Raw genomic sequence first — 14,821 nt, 5'->3', positions numbered from 1 at the left:
CTGCTCATTTCCATTTAAGGGCAAGAATAACCCAGGCTCTCTTTCTGCAAAGTGTCTGTTTTAGTCAACTTTTTTGCTGCTTTAACTAAAAGATCTGACAAAAAAAAAAAAAAAAAAAAGATTTAGGAGGAAAAGTTTTTTTGGGGGCTCATGGTTTCAGAGGTCTCAGTTCATAGGGAGCAGAATCCATTCCTTGGGGCTCAAGGTAAGGCAGAACATCATGGTGGAACAGTGTGGCGGAGAGAACTGGCTCACATGATGATCAGAAAGCAAAGAGAGACTCCACTCACCACATACAAAATATATACCCCAAAGGCACACCTCCTCCAGCCACACCCTACCCACCTTCAGTTACCACTCTACTAATCCCATTAGGAAATTAATTCACTGTATTAAGGTTCTCATAAACCAATCATTTCTCCTTTAAACCTTCTTGGATTGTCTCACACATGAGCTTTTGGGGGACACCTCACATCCAAACCATAACAATGTCTCAGTCTTTTTCATTGGGTTTAGAATAGTGTGCATTTTATAGGGAAACCCCAGGATGAGTATGTAAAGCCCATTGATGGTTATCCACCTCATGGGGGGTCAGTGACATGAAAGGTAACCTTAAATGGTTCCTCCCTGACAGAACATCTTTCTTGTCTTTGGGTTTGCCTTTATATTTGAATAAGGCAGTATCTGATATGAGGAAAACTCACCTGCACAACTGCTGGGTGCATGAGAAAGTGCCAGTGTCCTTCTCAGACAAATGCAGTGAAGCAGTGTAACCTTGGTGCTTACGCAGCCCTCTTTCCAGCTGGCTGACTCTGCGCCTCCAACCTTCTTTGAAACCATGGGGGATGGAAGGTAGTGAGTTGTTTCTGTTTAAAAACACTCCAGAGTTGAAGTTCAGATGGCTTTAGATAAACAATTGAGAGCTGATTATAAAAGTAAGCAATCAAAGGGCATCACATTTTTAGAAAGCAGAAGACATACCAAAGTTGTTTTCATGCTTACAAAGGCAACTTACCTGGTGGTTTGGGGGATCTGAGAGAATTTTATGAAGCTCTTCCTCCCTGCATCAGGGCAGGGTCCCCTGCTGCCTATGCTAAGAACCCATCTCTCTTGGAGGGGAACCTGCTCTTCGGGATGATAGAACTGTCCCGCTTCCATGCAATCTGGGGAGACTGGGCCCAAGGGACTCTCTCTTTTTAAAACTTATTGGTTTTCTCTCCCCTCTGGTGACTTCCAGGATGACATGACTGACTCCCTGCGAGATTACACCAACCTGCCTGAAGCTGCCCCTTTGCTCACCATTCTGGACATGTCAGCCCGGGCCAAGTATGTGATGGACGTGGAGGAGATCACCCCTGCCATTGTGGAGGCCTTTGTGAATGACTTCCTAGCAGAAAAACTCAAACCAGAGCCCATCTAGTGGGGCTCCGGCCTTTTGAGACCTTATTTAAGACTTATTCTCCTCCTCCTCCCCTTCCTCCCCTCTGCCCTTGGACTTTTCCAGCGGGTCCTGAATCACACAACCCAAGTTCCAACCTCTCTGTGGTGCCTTGTTTCTGCATTAACTCCTCAGCTAGCACCCAAGGGTGCACATCTTCACAGCAGCAGCAGAATCCACCATGTCTGGGGACTCTGCCTGGCATTCACAGGGATGGCATAACGTGGCCAGAACTGGGACTGCAGCACTCTCTTCAGGTCACTAGCTCTTGGTGAAGGATTGGTTAGGTTGTTCTGCAGAAGCAGCATGCAGGGACATTGAATTGGGGCTCTGGCTCTGATTCTGGAGTCAGCACGCGCACACAGAGCCCAAGGCAGTCAGAGGGAGCTGTTCCACTCACACGCACATACTGGTGGAGTAGAGAAAGGGCATGGCCTCGGCAGGCATCAGCTCAGAGCTGTTGGTGAGAGCATCCTTTTCTAGGGGACGTAGATATAGTCTTTCTTGGTCTGAGGGAGAAATAGCTTATCAGTGGGTTCTTGGGCAGGGGACCCCCAAATCCAAAAGGAAGTGTGTGGGGTTTTTTGGTGAGAAAACAAGTAGCTAAGGTAATGATTCATGTAATTGCTTACTTTTACTGAGCTCCTACCATATGATTAGAGTTTTGCATTCCTTCCTTTTATCTCTTTCTTCCTTGGTCTTGACCTTACCCAAGTTTCTGCCTCCTCATTTAAACAGCTTCTACTGTCTTGGAATTTTGTTCATGAGTTCTCCTTGATATTTTCCCAAGAAACTTGGCCCTGAGTTCTTAGAGGAGCATTGCACAGATCTCTGGCCCGCCTCTGTACCTGAGGCCACTGGATATTTGCTGAGACATCTGACTCCCTTCAGTTCCCCCTCTCATTCCCTTTTCTTTTCAACCAGAACTGAAAAGCAAGAATTTACTGGAAACCTAGCTTGTCCTTAAGAACCTTCAGAAGGAACTGTGACCTCAGGCAGCAGGGAGGACAGAGGGCACATCAACTACAAGTAGGCCTTGGGTACCCTTTGCTAGGCCTAGGTAACCTGTCCTTTTGTTTGAGTGGAACTGACCACAATAAGGGAACAACTATGTTCTTAGGATTTGGGGCGGAAGACTAGCCCAGGAATTCACAGGGGTTTAGCCTATCTCAGTCAGCTGTCAGGGTCTTTAAACAATCCAAGGCCTTATCCTTGACTCCACTCAGCCATCTGCCAAACAAAACAATTTATTTGGAAAACCCCGCAACCCCACCCCTATAATCTGTTGACTCTGTTCCTTGCTAAAGTGGATTGTTGATTTGTAGTTCAGAGGTACGAAATTAGTTGGTAATTAGACTATTTGATGTTGCCAGCCTGAAACACAATCACCTAGAAATAAAGCAGGTATCTCTGGACATTATCATCCATTTGACCTTTCCTATTTTTAAAAGCAAAAATCTTTTGCTCTATTAGAGGGTGGACAATGTGGGGGAGGGCATAGAGAACCTCTAGTAGCCATGTTCCAGAATTTTCGAGAATCCCAAGAGCTCAGTGTTAGAATACTTGCCCAGCATGTGCAAGGTCCTGGGTTTGATTCTCAGTACTGGAAAAAAAGAAAAAGAAAGAAAAGAATCCCAAGAACTAACCTGGCCATCTGTCAAATCATCTTGGTTTCCAGAAGCCAGGAAATTGATTTTGATTAGAATGCCAGAGGCAGAACCCTCTTGGAGGCCTCCATCTCTTTGGCTTGATATGTGCTGCAGGATGAATCCCCAGGTTATAGATTGTTATGGACATTCTTGCTCTTTCCCTCCTGAGATTGCCGGTTGGGGAAACACAAGGACTCCTGCATGGGTGGGTCTCTCTGTGAAGAATGCGATAAGAGTTGGGACTGCCCAAGCCTAGCTCTGCCTTATGGCTAGAGGCTTCTTAGGCCCCTTCCTTGGAAGATGCATAGAATTTCTGTCCTTGCCCTATGTCATAGTTGCCTTGGAGGATAGGGGACTCTCTTTGCAGCTGCTTATTTGTGAGGGCAGAAGGAAGAGTAGTGAGGAGTTGCTGTGAGTCAACAGAAAAATGGTCATCAGACAACAGAAAGGATAGATGACAACAGAAAAATTGGTCATCTCTGTTACTTTAGTGGCCTGTACTGGACTGACTTTTCTGAAGTACTGACTACTAATGTCAGCTGGATCCCTGTCACCAGAATTCCCCTTTTAGAGCAGATGTATAGATTAGTTAAGATCAGTGGGAAGGGTTATTAAAAAGGTTTAGGTCTGTACAGTGGCTACCTTGGAGGAAAATGTTAGGGAAGAATCACTTCACAGTGCCAATGAAAAATTCCCTTCTCCATGGTGCAAGAGATCCTGAAGGTCATTGATGCAGACAAGTGGCAGCATGATGATTCCCACCGAGCAGCTCCAAAATACCTTATAATTCTCATTGCTAATTGGAAGCAGGTTTTTAAAACACCAGCTGTGACATATTCAAGTGCTTCCGCCAGCAGCAGGGGGAACCATGTCCTGCGGGTTAAGGCGGGAAGGTGGCTGTAGAAATGCCACCTTGGAGTTTCCAGATTTGTGTTCATAACAATGACATCCAGTTGCCATTCTCACAACAGAGATGAGATTTTTTTTTTTTTTAAACTGTCTTCCCACATTAAAGATCTTTTTAAGGAAATGGGGTGTGTTGGAATTGATATGTACAGTGGGCAGAGGAAACCAGCTTCCTTTCCAGGAGTCAGGTGGTGTTCTGCCATGACCACCCACCTCCGTACACACGTGTCCTTGAAATCAGTGGCTACCATTTATCCCAGCACAGGGAGCCAGTGCTGTTTTTTGGCATCAGGCAAGCTTCAAATGGTAATTTCCAGCCAGACTTTGTTTTTCCCTGTTGCCTAATTAAAGACACTAAAAAGCTGTTCCCCACTCCTGCCCTGCTGCAGGGCAGCAAACTGAATTCAGGAATGAGAAGGACAGCAGGATATGGCCTGGGACTTGCCAGCAGGACTATAGTTTTGCACTTTTTAACTAGAAAGAAAACCACGGATGTGTGAGGTCACGTGCAGAAATGCTGCACACATGAAATTGTTGCATTGAGGGACCTCAGTGAGCATCTGGTCCTGTCCTACCCAGTCACTAGGGAGAGACACGCATTCTGTACACAGTGCCATTTCTCTGACCAGCCTGGGCAGGCCCATGCTTGCAGGATAGTTCTAGAGTGGCACTATTTTACAGATCTTGGGGTAGCAATGCTCACAGACTGCAGAGATTCAGGAGTGCCCCCAGAAGTTCCTTGGTAAGAACTGCCTTGGGAACTAAGTACTGACCTGGGGACCCTAAGCCCAGGCAGACTTTCAGGGTTGCCCCAAAACAGTTGTACTGAAGTAACCACATTACCTACATCCCTCATTGCCAATGCCAACAGGGACAAGAGTGTGACAAGAATGTGTCCTCTCCTCCAAGTAGGTTGCTGAAGGGAAAATGGGAGGGAAAGGGACAAATAACTGTTGACTAGGAGCTTCGTTATTAGTGCCAATGGCCTCAGCATATGTGGTGTGAGCTTGTGGTTCCAGAAAAGAAAAGGTTATATGTAAAATTTTATATTGATTCTGCTTTATGACTGAGATTTCTTCTACTGGGGGATTTGTGACAAAGAAGTTCTAAGTAACTTACGTGCAAAAGGATGAAGTAAATAAGCCCATTTTTCAAGGCTTCTGTGTGGCTCACCCCATTGGTGTTTTGGAATACTTCCTAAGCCAGGAAATGTATTAGTAGGTGTGGGTGGAACTCATTCTGAGGGACATATGGATTTCCATTAAATAACGTGCCAACTCTTGAAAGCCTTCATCTCTATAGGCCAATGTGCACCCCAAACCAGGCAGAAGTAGCCTCAGGTCTAGATTCTTGAGTGCTACAAATAAGTCACCCACATGAACCAGAATGGGAAAATCATAGATGTTGTCTTAGGAGTCAGGCTCCCCCAAAATCTATCTCCTTTGGACATCAGTAGGCCTGAAAGTCCCCAGCCAATCAAGAGCCACTCTGCAGGCTTACAGTTGGTACATGCCTCCTTCCCATCCCAGGGATACAATGGAGGCTGATGCTGGACCCTGCAGCAGCCATCTTTCCACCTCTTCCTCAATCAGTGCTCCCTTCTTTTGAGAAAGCAGGAACGCTGGCAGCAGCTCACCAACTGAGGCTTCAACTGAGAAAAGGAGCTCTTCTTACACAGCTAGGAATGTCATTTTTGAGAGCAGTCAAACTGATTTCCATGCGTAACACTTTGGGAGTCTCGGTCATACTTGGCTATTGCACATCCACAGTGCTTCCTGAGGCTCCCAGTAAGGACTTCGCTTACAGCTGCCAACTCGGCTGCTCAAATGTGATATGGTTCCATAGTTAAGAGACCTAGTTCATCTATTAATTTGGCTTCTTGTTTATTTGTGCATTCACTGAGGTCTCAGAGTTTGTAACAGAGTTTAACTGACAATATGAGTGCTTCCTTGAGAAAACAAAAAGTGAGCTCAAGTGAAGTCTGCTGCTGAGGGAAGAGGCAGGGATCAAGAGGGGAGCCCCAACTTCTGCAGTACAGCTGATGGTTTTCAGCGCTAGCCAAAGAAATTTGGATGGGGTCTTTGTATGGAGGAATGACAAAAGTGGATCTAAATGCAGCTCAGCTTGGATGGTAGTGACATCTGGAGTTGGTATGAACCCTGAGGCAAGTGGCAGAAGGTCCAAGGATCTTAATGAACAGGATTCTAAATAGAAGCCAGCAGCCAGCAGCCAGGGTGGGGCAGGGGAGGATGATTTCTGTGCCCCCTGCCCTGTAGCACTAACTGAAGGACCATATGTGTGCTGCCACAGTATGACTTGGGCACATTGGGATATTGGCCTCTGCCCAGAGCAGCTCTCACAGGCTGTTACCAGGAAGAGCTATAGCAGTTTTTTTTACTTCCCAATTCTGTCCACTTGAGTTTTGGTCCAGTGTCCTGAATTTCAGATTCTTGCTTCTACTGAGATTACATGAGACAATCTGGATGGGTCTTCGACACCTTTGAGCCTGCTAATGCTCTTTGATAGAGGGAAACTTGACCCCAACCTTCTTTTTCTCCTTTTAAATAACTTCAATCCAGGAAAAATTGTGACCCCTCCTCCCTCCAGCTTTGGTGTTGGTTCTGAAGCGCAGCCCGCCACCTTGTGGCAGAAACTGCTGCTGCAGCTGTGCCTCAGGACAAAGGCACGGAGCCTGGCCAGCATCCCACAGGTTTACCCTTCAGCCAAACAGTGTTTTTCTTGTTATATATTGCTCAGTTTATTCCTATTCACTGCAAAGATGGTGACAGAACAAATGTTGGCCTCAAAATTGAAAAATTAATGACAGTGATTTTCCAATATCACTCAGCAAACAAGAACTTAACCACCATTTGCTCTCCTGTAGTCATTTAAGAGAAAGACAGTGTGTCTCTCACCCTTCCCTTACTCTCCAGGCTAAATTACACCTATGAATGTACAAAAAGAACTCACAGACATGTGGAGAAGCCACAGACTATCAAATGAATGGCACATCAACTCCTTTTTCTCTCTTACACCCAGAGTGATAAAATGGGCTTATTTGCCAGTGTTTCGCATTGCTGTTTTTTTTCTCAAGGATATAGTTTGTTCTTTTATTGATTTTAGTTTTGAACAAAACCCAGGGAGAACACCATCCAGGGACACAAATTACAAGAAATTGACCTCATTTGGGAAAAACATGGGTTTTGTGACTTATGTTTCTCTAGCACTTTTCGCAAGTGTTGAGAAGGAGGATGCAGCCAAACTGCAAACTGCAAACACCCCTGCCCCAACACACCACAGCAGTACCACCTGAAATTTGGAGCATGGGGCATGCTTGACCATTTAGTTCTCACATGGGGACGTTTTTACTAGGGAGCTGAAGCAGAAAGGGATGGAAAGGGGGTCCATGGTATCTCTTGGGCATGCTGGCAACTCACTCTACCTCTCTGGAATGAGCAGCTGAAGAGTCCCAAGGAGTCCCATTGGACTCCTTCATTAAAGGAACCACTGTACCAAAGGGATATAGTAAAACTACACTCCTAGTGTTGTCCTCAACTCCAACCCTATCTTTGTAGTTGTAAAAGAGGTGTTTGGAATGAGTCCCAACACTCTAGTCCACAGTCACTCATTAGATGCAGCAATTGCCATCTGCCTCTGTCCTTGCCTCCCCAGCTACATCCTGGATGGCACCTAGCTTGTCCTTTTCCTCTGGGGGTTTAAGAGAATTGCAGTGGGTCCTACAGCAGAGTGGCGGGTCCAAGGGCTCCAAGCTCTCAGAACTTCAGCCACCCTCCTGTCACAGAAGACCTCTGTTCACACAGCACCCAGACATGCTGGCATATTCTTGGGCAGCTGTCATTCTATGTAGGTGGAGGGATATACGTTGTTACATTTAAACAAGTAAATTCAGTGATTTCCCAATATCACTCAGCAAACAAGAACTTAACCTCCATTTACTCTCCTGTAGTCATTTAAGAGAAAGGACAGTGTCTCCCACCCGTCCCCTACTCTCCAGGCTAAATTATACCTATGAATGTACAAAAAGCACACACAGACATGTGGAGAGTCCTACATAAAATAGGATTGACAAGAAGCTAGTAAAAAGGGTGACGCTCTCCCCACTGCTGCAGGGTAAGCTGCACATTTTAAAACTAGATTTCTTCCTTTTCTGCACAGGGTCCTTGCAGAGGTGCTAAGAGGGTGATACCACTTGATGAATTAAGCTGTTTCTAAAGATTAGGGGGAAAATAAGTATAACAGTGGCTGCTGAAGTGAGACCTAAACAGACCCCAGGGGTTGACATATCCCAGCCCAAAGAACAGCTAGCTGTTGACCTCCATGACCTGCAGCCATTAGCTTCTTGGGTTATTCCTCTCAGAAACACCCTCCTTGCTAGGCCAAAAATGAAGAGACACTGAGACCCACTGGCCACACTTAAATGAAACTTTTTAATGTCATCTGCTGGTTCTATACTTAATAAAAGTTTTATTTTCCAGTGACCACTTATCAGGCAGAGGTGACTTGGCCATGACCCATAACCAATACTTAATGACTGTAAAACACCCATCAGATATCTTTGGGAACTTTCTGGGCCAAAAAAAAAAAAAAGCTTCTTAGTGGACTCCCCCAGGGCTTCATAAATTGTAGGCAAGCACTACCACTGAGCTACACCTCAGTCCCAGTAGACAATTAAATTATGTATATATCCAGAGCCACATGATCTACTAATGTGGTCATGCAAAAAAAAAAAAAAAAAAATATATATATCTATATATATATTTTTTTTTTTTGGTGCTGGGGATCGAACCCAGGGCCTTGTGCTTGCAAGGCAAGCACTCTACCAACTGAGCTATGTCCCCAGCCCTCCCCCCACCAAAAAAAATTTATATTTATACACACACACACACACACACACACCCTCAAAATTGGTAGAGATGGGAGATCTCAGGAAGAATTTTGACCCTTTTATTTATGAGGAAAAGCAGAAACTTGTAGAAATTCCTGTTTTTCCAATGCTGTATAATAGCAGCAATGCCTACCTCCTGCCTCCTGAGTATGGCCCAGGAAGCCACAGTTACCAACTCTGCCAGCCTCCTTCCAGTGTGCTAGGGATGGCAGGAGCTGGAGGCATCCTCAAACAGAACTTCTGTCCCCTATTTCAGTGGTAACGCCTGTCCCTGTTCAAGTGTTCCACCCTTAACCGCAGCTGTCTTTTTCCTTCAAAAAGCAGGATGCTTGCAGCCATGGCCGAGTTCAGGCTGTCCACACCAGGCACCACAGGGATCAGCAGCCTCTTGCCCCCAGTGCTCTCGGCCAATTGCAGGGACTCCAGGCTCACGCCATGGGTCTCCCCACCTATCACCACAGCTGCTGGTGCCTCTGTCCAGTCCAAGTCATAACTCTGAACCTCAATTTCAGGGAGCCAGCCCTTACTGTCTCCAGTTTCTATATCCTCTTCTTCCTCGAACTTGTGAAATTTCAGAAATCTTCGATCACACACCCAGCCATGGTCACTGGCTTTAGTAGACATCTGGGCCTGGGCATAGAGGCCACAGTTGTCTGCTACGTGGACACGGGTATCAGGGGGCAAGTAGTTGAGTACTGTTTCCCATTCCAGATTGTTGATAACAGGCACCTGGAAGTGTGCCCCCATGCCTGCCCGTAGCACTTTGGGTTCCCAGGCATCCACACAGCCTAGAAAATAAAGAGAAGATTTAATCAAGATTGCATAAGCCTCAGATTGGGAGCTCTGGAGTAAATCAGATTAATTCTGGATCAGAAAATAAAGCAAAAGTTTATTCCAGTGGAGTCTTCTTGATAGTTGGTATCTTCCAGAGTCTTCCCAGTGATGGTGGTGTCTAGCAAAGGAACTGCAGGATTAATCCCTGCTAGTGCTGAAGAGGGATTCTGTTCATCTCTTTGACATTGTCCACACATACACCAGACACTATACAGGGGATGCAAAGGGAATTAAAACACCCCAACCTCCAGGAACTCAGGGTACAGTAGCTTGCAGTGCTGGGACAATATCTAATCAGGTGACAAGAATATTAGTAACAATATAAAAACATGAACAGGATAATGGAAAACCCTGGTAAAAAGCAGGGCTTTCAGGAAAAACACCAAACATCTAAGAGACCATGACACTGAGCTGGGTCTTGAAGGATAAAAGGATCTTATTAGAGAAAGGCCCAGGCAGAGGACAAAGTCAGAGAAGGGGGAGAATGCCACAGTCTAAGAATTGCAGCTGATGGTGGGGTGGGGTGTGGGAGAAGAGATGAGAGGCAGGCAGCGGCCAAGGCAGCTAAACTGAGGAGTTGGGATTTTTTTTCAGAAGACAGTATGATGCCCTGAAGGATTTTCAGCACAACAGTAAAGAATCTGATTTATGGTTCAGAAACACTCATTTGACTTCAATGTTCAGTCTGGAATGGAAAAGATTTCCCACACTAGAAATGAGGCAATTAGGTAGAAGGCCAGTACAGCAATCCAGGGGGAATATGAGCCTGAACCCAGGTGGCAGTTCTGTCACCCACACATACCCCTTCTGTCATACTGTGGTAAGGTTAGCAAACATATTCTTCTATATAGAGTCAAGTGCTAGGCCCAACCACTCCCATGCACTGGCTGCAAGGCAGACACTTGACCTTTCCCAGTGTCTACTCTCACTGTAGGCAAGGTGGGAGAGATGGCACAACCAGGGCACCTCGTCATGACTATATCACGTATCTGCTATCCTCCCCTAACTTGTTAGCACAAGTCTCATGACAAGTCATTTTAAAAGTTAATTTGTCAAATTTAGAACAGATTAACTAGGCAGACTGCATTTTAAAAGGATTATAAAAAGGCACTGAGAACGTGAGAGTGCCCACACATATCCCCACCTATTGGCTTTCCCACACACTGCAGGGGACCAGAGATGGGAGATGGGCTGCAGGCTAAGAGGTGGGGGGAAGGGACCAGAAGATGGGCTCACACCTGTGAGAGGAGCTATCTGGTCTGACCCCTACACCTAGTGGGGAGTAAGGAAAAGGTGAGACTTTCTCCTTCCTCCTCATGTCCTTGACACTGGGCACCATACTAAGTGTTTCCTACTCTGTCTTTCCCTATCTCTTTCAGACCAGCCACCAGTATCAATGTGAAAACTACGCCACTTGGATTATATAAACACATTTCCCAAACCACCCCTGCTATCACAGTACTCAACAATGGAGTAGGTGGGTACTGATAAAGGAATCCCAGCACCTAGCTCTCGCACCAGCAGAGAAATATACTCCAACAGGGTGTGACTGGGAACAGCTGAAACAAGCAAGTTAGACAAGTCTCAGCAATGGCTGCCACTATTAGTATATTTAATGGTAGCCTAAGTGTTTCTGATGAATGATGTTCTCCCTCTCCTACACTCCCAAGGTAGAACAGGTCTTTCAGGCACATCCCAAGAGATTGACAGATCTGTTTAGAACCAAGTCTATTAATCCCCATTTCTGATTAAGAGACAGGAATGTAATAAGGTTAATTGGTTTGTGGGACTGTGTGACCCACCTGAGGCTAAGGGAAATGTATCACAAAGGCATAATCACACTGTTGACACATTCCTTTCACAGGATTCAGAATTTAAGTGCTAGAAAGGTCTCATTATACACACAATTTGGAAACTCAAGATCATTAAATACAAGACTTGAAATCAAGTGTTAAAATTTTTTGCCCTGATTAAAAATTTCTTCTTTAATAACCTAATAGGTTTCAAATAACTTTAAAAGAAAATCAACATTTACTGACTTCTTGTCAGTATTTCTTGTGCCAGGCATGGTGTAAAGTACTTTATTTGCATCACCTCAAGTAACCCTCAAAAAAACTGAGTAAGATTCTGTTACTATTCCCACTATAGAGATAAGGGAACTGACACTTAGCATACTGCTCATGGACACACATCCAGCAAGGAGCAGATCCATGATTCAGACCCATGAGTGTCTGCCCAGAGCCCTAACTCATTTAACAAAGGCCAAGCAAGCCATGTAGTAACAGGTGTTCTTACCTTTAGTTAATAATACTTTGCTGCAGCCTGCCCCAGCAGCAGATCTTAGAATTGTCCCCAGGTTCCCAGGGTCACGGAGATTGTCACAAATCAAAAATAAGGGCAGTGAATGGTGAAGCTGAGTCTCTGGATATGTCATTTTAACATGGTCAGGTTTGGCAAAAATCCCTGAGGAAACAACACAGGGTGTTCACTTGTCTGATGTGGGAAATAATTTGATTTTTCATTTACTTATTATTCTTTATGTATTTGTAATTACATAGGGAATATATGAATACATTCTGACTACAAAAAATTCCAACAACAAAATTCTACCAGTGCTGATCTGCCTATCCCATTTGTTTTCAGTCTTGTAGTGTATCTTTCCAAAACCTTTATGCATCTTCCTAAATATAGGGACATCTACCCACATGTAAGTGTTTTTTTTTTTTTCAACATATAAAAGCACTCAATGTATTTTTTTTTTTTTGCAGTGCTGGGGATCGAACCCAGGGCCCTGTGCTTGTAAGGCAAGCACTTTACCAACTGAGCTATCTCCCCAGCCCTCAATGTATTATTCTGTAATCGACTAATTTCACTCAATAACATGTCTTGAAGAAACTGCCCATGTATATTTAGAGCTACCTTATTCCTGTCTTGCATGTTATTTTGTAATAATACTATATACAACAGTTCATTTAGTTCTTCCCCTGACAGTTAAATTATTTCAAACCCTTATTACAAGCAATGCTATAATGAATATCCCTGTGTGTGTCTGAAAATTTCTCTAGGACAAACACCCACAAGTGAAAAGGACAAACAGTACAAATGCACTCTGTTAGTGACACTAAACTGCCCTCCCCACAGGTTACTCTAGTTTATTCACATCTGGAGCACACAAAATACCTGTTCCCAACTCAAACCTTTGTCATCAGAGAGTATATTATGTATTTGTTTCAACTCTTTCCACTTTGATGGGAAAAATGGCATTTCATTGTTTTAACTTGCATTTTCCCTGATTAGTAGAGAGGCTGAACAGCTTTTCAAGTTAACTGGCCCATTTTGACCTTTTTCCTTTAGTTTCTTCATTTATGTTTTCTCTTTGTTGAACTTTCTTGTTGTTATAACCATTTTCCTACTGGGTGAGGTTTTTTTTAAAATTTTTTGTTTTTAATAATTTATAGGACTAACCTAAATATTTTTTTTAAAGTTATCAGTCTGCTCTATTTATTTTAGTCTTATCTTCCATTGCTTGTTTTAAAAATTCAAAGTACATTCCTAGGAAAAAGAATCTGAATTAAAAAACCTGAATGCAGCCAAGTAAGGACTCCTTTTTCAAATATCCCAGTTCAGAAGCACTAACTTTGGGACATATTCTGCAAAGGCTACAAAATGAAGGGGTTATGAGAGTAGGGATAGACTGAGTCACTTCTAAGGTCTCATGTTCAGTGGCTGTGATTCCAGCCACTGAAGAGATTAAGGCAGGAAGATCACAAATTCAAGACCACCCTTGGTAACCTCTGCACCTTAACAAGAGACATCCTGTCTCAAAATAAAACATAAAAAGGGCCAGATGTAGCTCAGTGATAAAGTTCCTCTGGGTTCAATCCACAGTACCAAAAACAAACAAAACTTCTAAGCTATTTATATTTAAACTCATATCAAATAAAGACTCAATTTCCTTTGTAAGCATGCTCCCAAGACTGTACAGCTTTTAAAATATCACAAGCATCTTGTTATATATAATTGTTCCCATAAATGAGTTACTTCCCTGGAACATAATACAATGAAAAATTTAGAATTCTTTGCAAAGACAACACAAGTACAAAGCCTCCAAGAAGAGATTAGGCAGTAACACTTTAAATTTGGTTTAAATAAAATCTGCTGCCCTAAGACAAGTATGAACAAGAAATTCTAGGTATTCACACCTAGCAATACATTGTGTAACCACTGACCAATTATTCCTTGCGGGGCTACTAAGTCGGACCAATCCTTGATATCCTCAAATTTCACCTTAATGAGGCTTACACCTTTCAACTTATCAACAGGCAACTCCTTTATGTATTCCAGTCGGCTAAAGAAGAAAACTTTTGGCACAGCTCCAGCTTTCAGAGCGTCTGCAATCAGCCTGCGACCTTCCAGCAGTATCTTTCCTTGCTTGTCCCGAAACGGCCTGGACTTAACTATTGTCATTACATTGCTGTAAGTAGAAACAAAAAGATGGGTAAGTACCAGCATCCTTTTACTGAGACACACCTAATTGTAACTGACATAAAGAGCTTCGCAGAGACAAAAACGAATTCCAAAGGAGACACTTATTCCGCATAATGCAAAAATAAAATGAAATTTAAAATAAAAACCAGAGGGTTGTTCTGGAAGAACTCCTCCATGAGGAGGTGGTGGTTAAGATCCCACTGGGCAGCAAAAAGAAAAACAGGAGTAGACGACAAGTCTCAGGAACACATCACCTCAGCCTCCTGTCCCCAGGAAAAGCTTTATCGTAGTGAAGCCCTGTCTCTTCCCAGGTACGAGGCGTACGGGACGGGGACAAATGAAGTGGCTGTTTCTGTCCCTGCTCCTGGGGATGCGCCTTAGACGCTGCCTTGCGGGGCTGCTTCCCTGGGGAGCGCTTCCGTTCCACCACTTCCCCCGATGGAAACACCACTTTCACGGGGCTCCGCCGCAGTGCCCGGACCCAGCGCCGCCCGTTGAGATTCCAAGTCTGAACCACCGGCAGCGACGGTCTCATGGCACGACACACGCCCTTCGCCAGCATCGCCATCTTCCCCGTACCGCTGGTTACGTCATCAGCGC

General features: G+C 44.3%; 2 protein-coding genes across 3 annotated transcripts in view; one reads left to right on the top strand and one right to left on the bottom strand.

Moving 5' to 3' along the window:
- Nxn (nucleoredoxin) overlaps positions 1-2,853 on the top strand; it is a 146,053-nt gene extending 143,200 nt beyond the window's left edge. The window contains exon 8 of the mRNA XM_047545397.1: positions 1,238-2,853. Coding sequence (XP_047401353.1) covers positions 1,238-1,420 — 183 coding nt within the window. The 3' untranslated portion in view covers positions 1,421-2,853. The remainder of the gene's footprint in view (positions 1-1,237) is intronic.
- A 6,091-nt stretch (positions 2,854-8,944) lies between these two features.
- Positions 8,945-14,807, bottom strand: Mrm3 (mitochondrial rRNA methyltransferase 3). 2 transcript variants are annotated; one of them, XM_047545816.1, is made up of 4 exons: positions 14,476-14,807; positions 13,963-14,207; positions 12,029-12,196; positions 8,945-9,687 (listed from the first exon to the last, which is right to left on the bottom strand). In XM_047545816.1, the coding sequence occupies exons 1-4, from the start codon at positions 14,787-14,789 to the stop codon at positions 9,152-9,154; spliced, it is 1,263 nt and encodes a 420-aa protein (XP_047401772.1). In that variant the 5' UTR covers positions 14,790-14,807; the 3' UTR covers positions 8,945-9,151. The 2 variants fall into 2 exon arrangements, with proteins under 2 accessions (XP_047401772.1, XP_047401773.1); XM_047545817.1 differs by lacking the exon at positions 14,476-14,807 and having other exon boundaries at positions 14,021-14,155.
- Positions 14,808-14,821: the final 14 nt, after the last annotated feature.

This window comes from Sciurus carolinensis, chromosome 3, assembly GCF_902686445.1.
Source record: "Sciurus carolinensis chromosome 3, mSciCar1.2, whole genome shotgun sequence".
Lineage (NCBI taxonomy): Eukaryota > Metazoa > Chordata > Mammalia > Rodentia > Sciuridae > Sciurus > Sciurus carolinensis.
The sequence above is the reverse complement of the archived record's forward strand: the minus strand, read 5'-3'. Positions and strand labels throughout refer to the sequence as shown.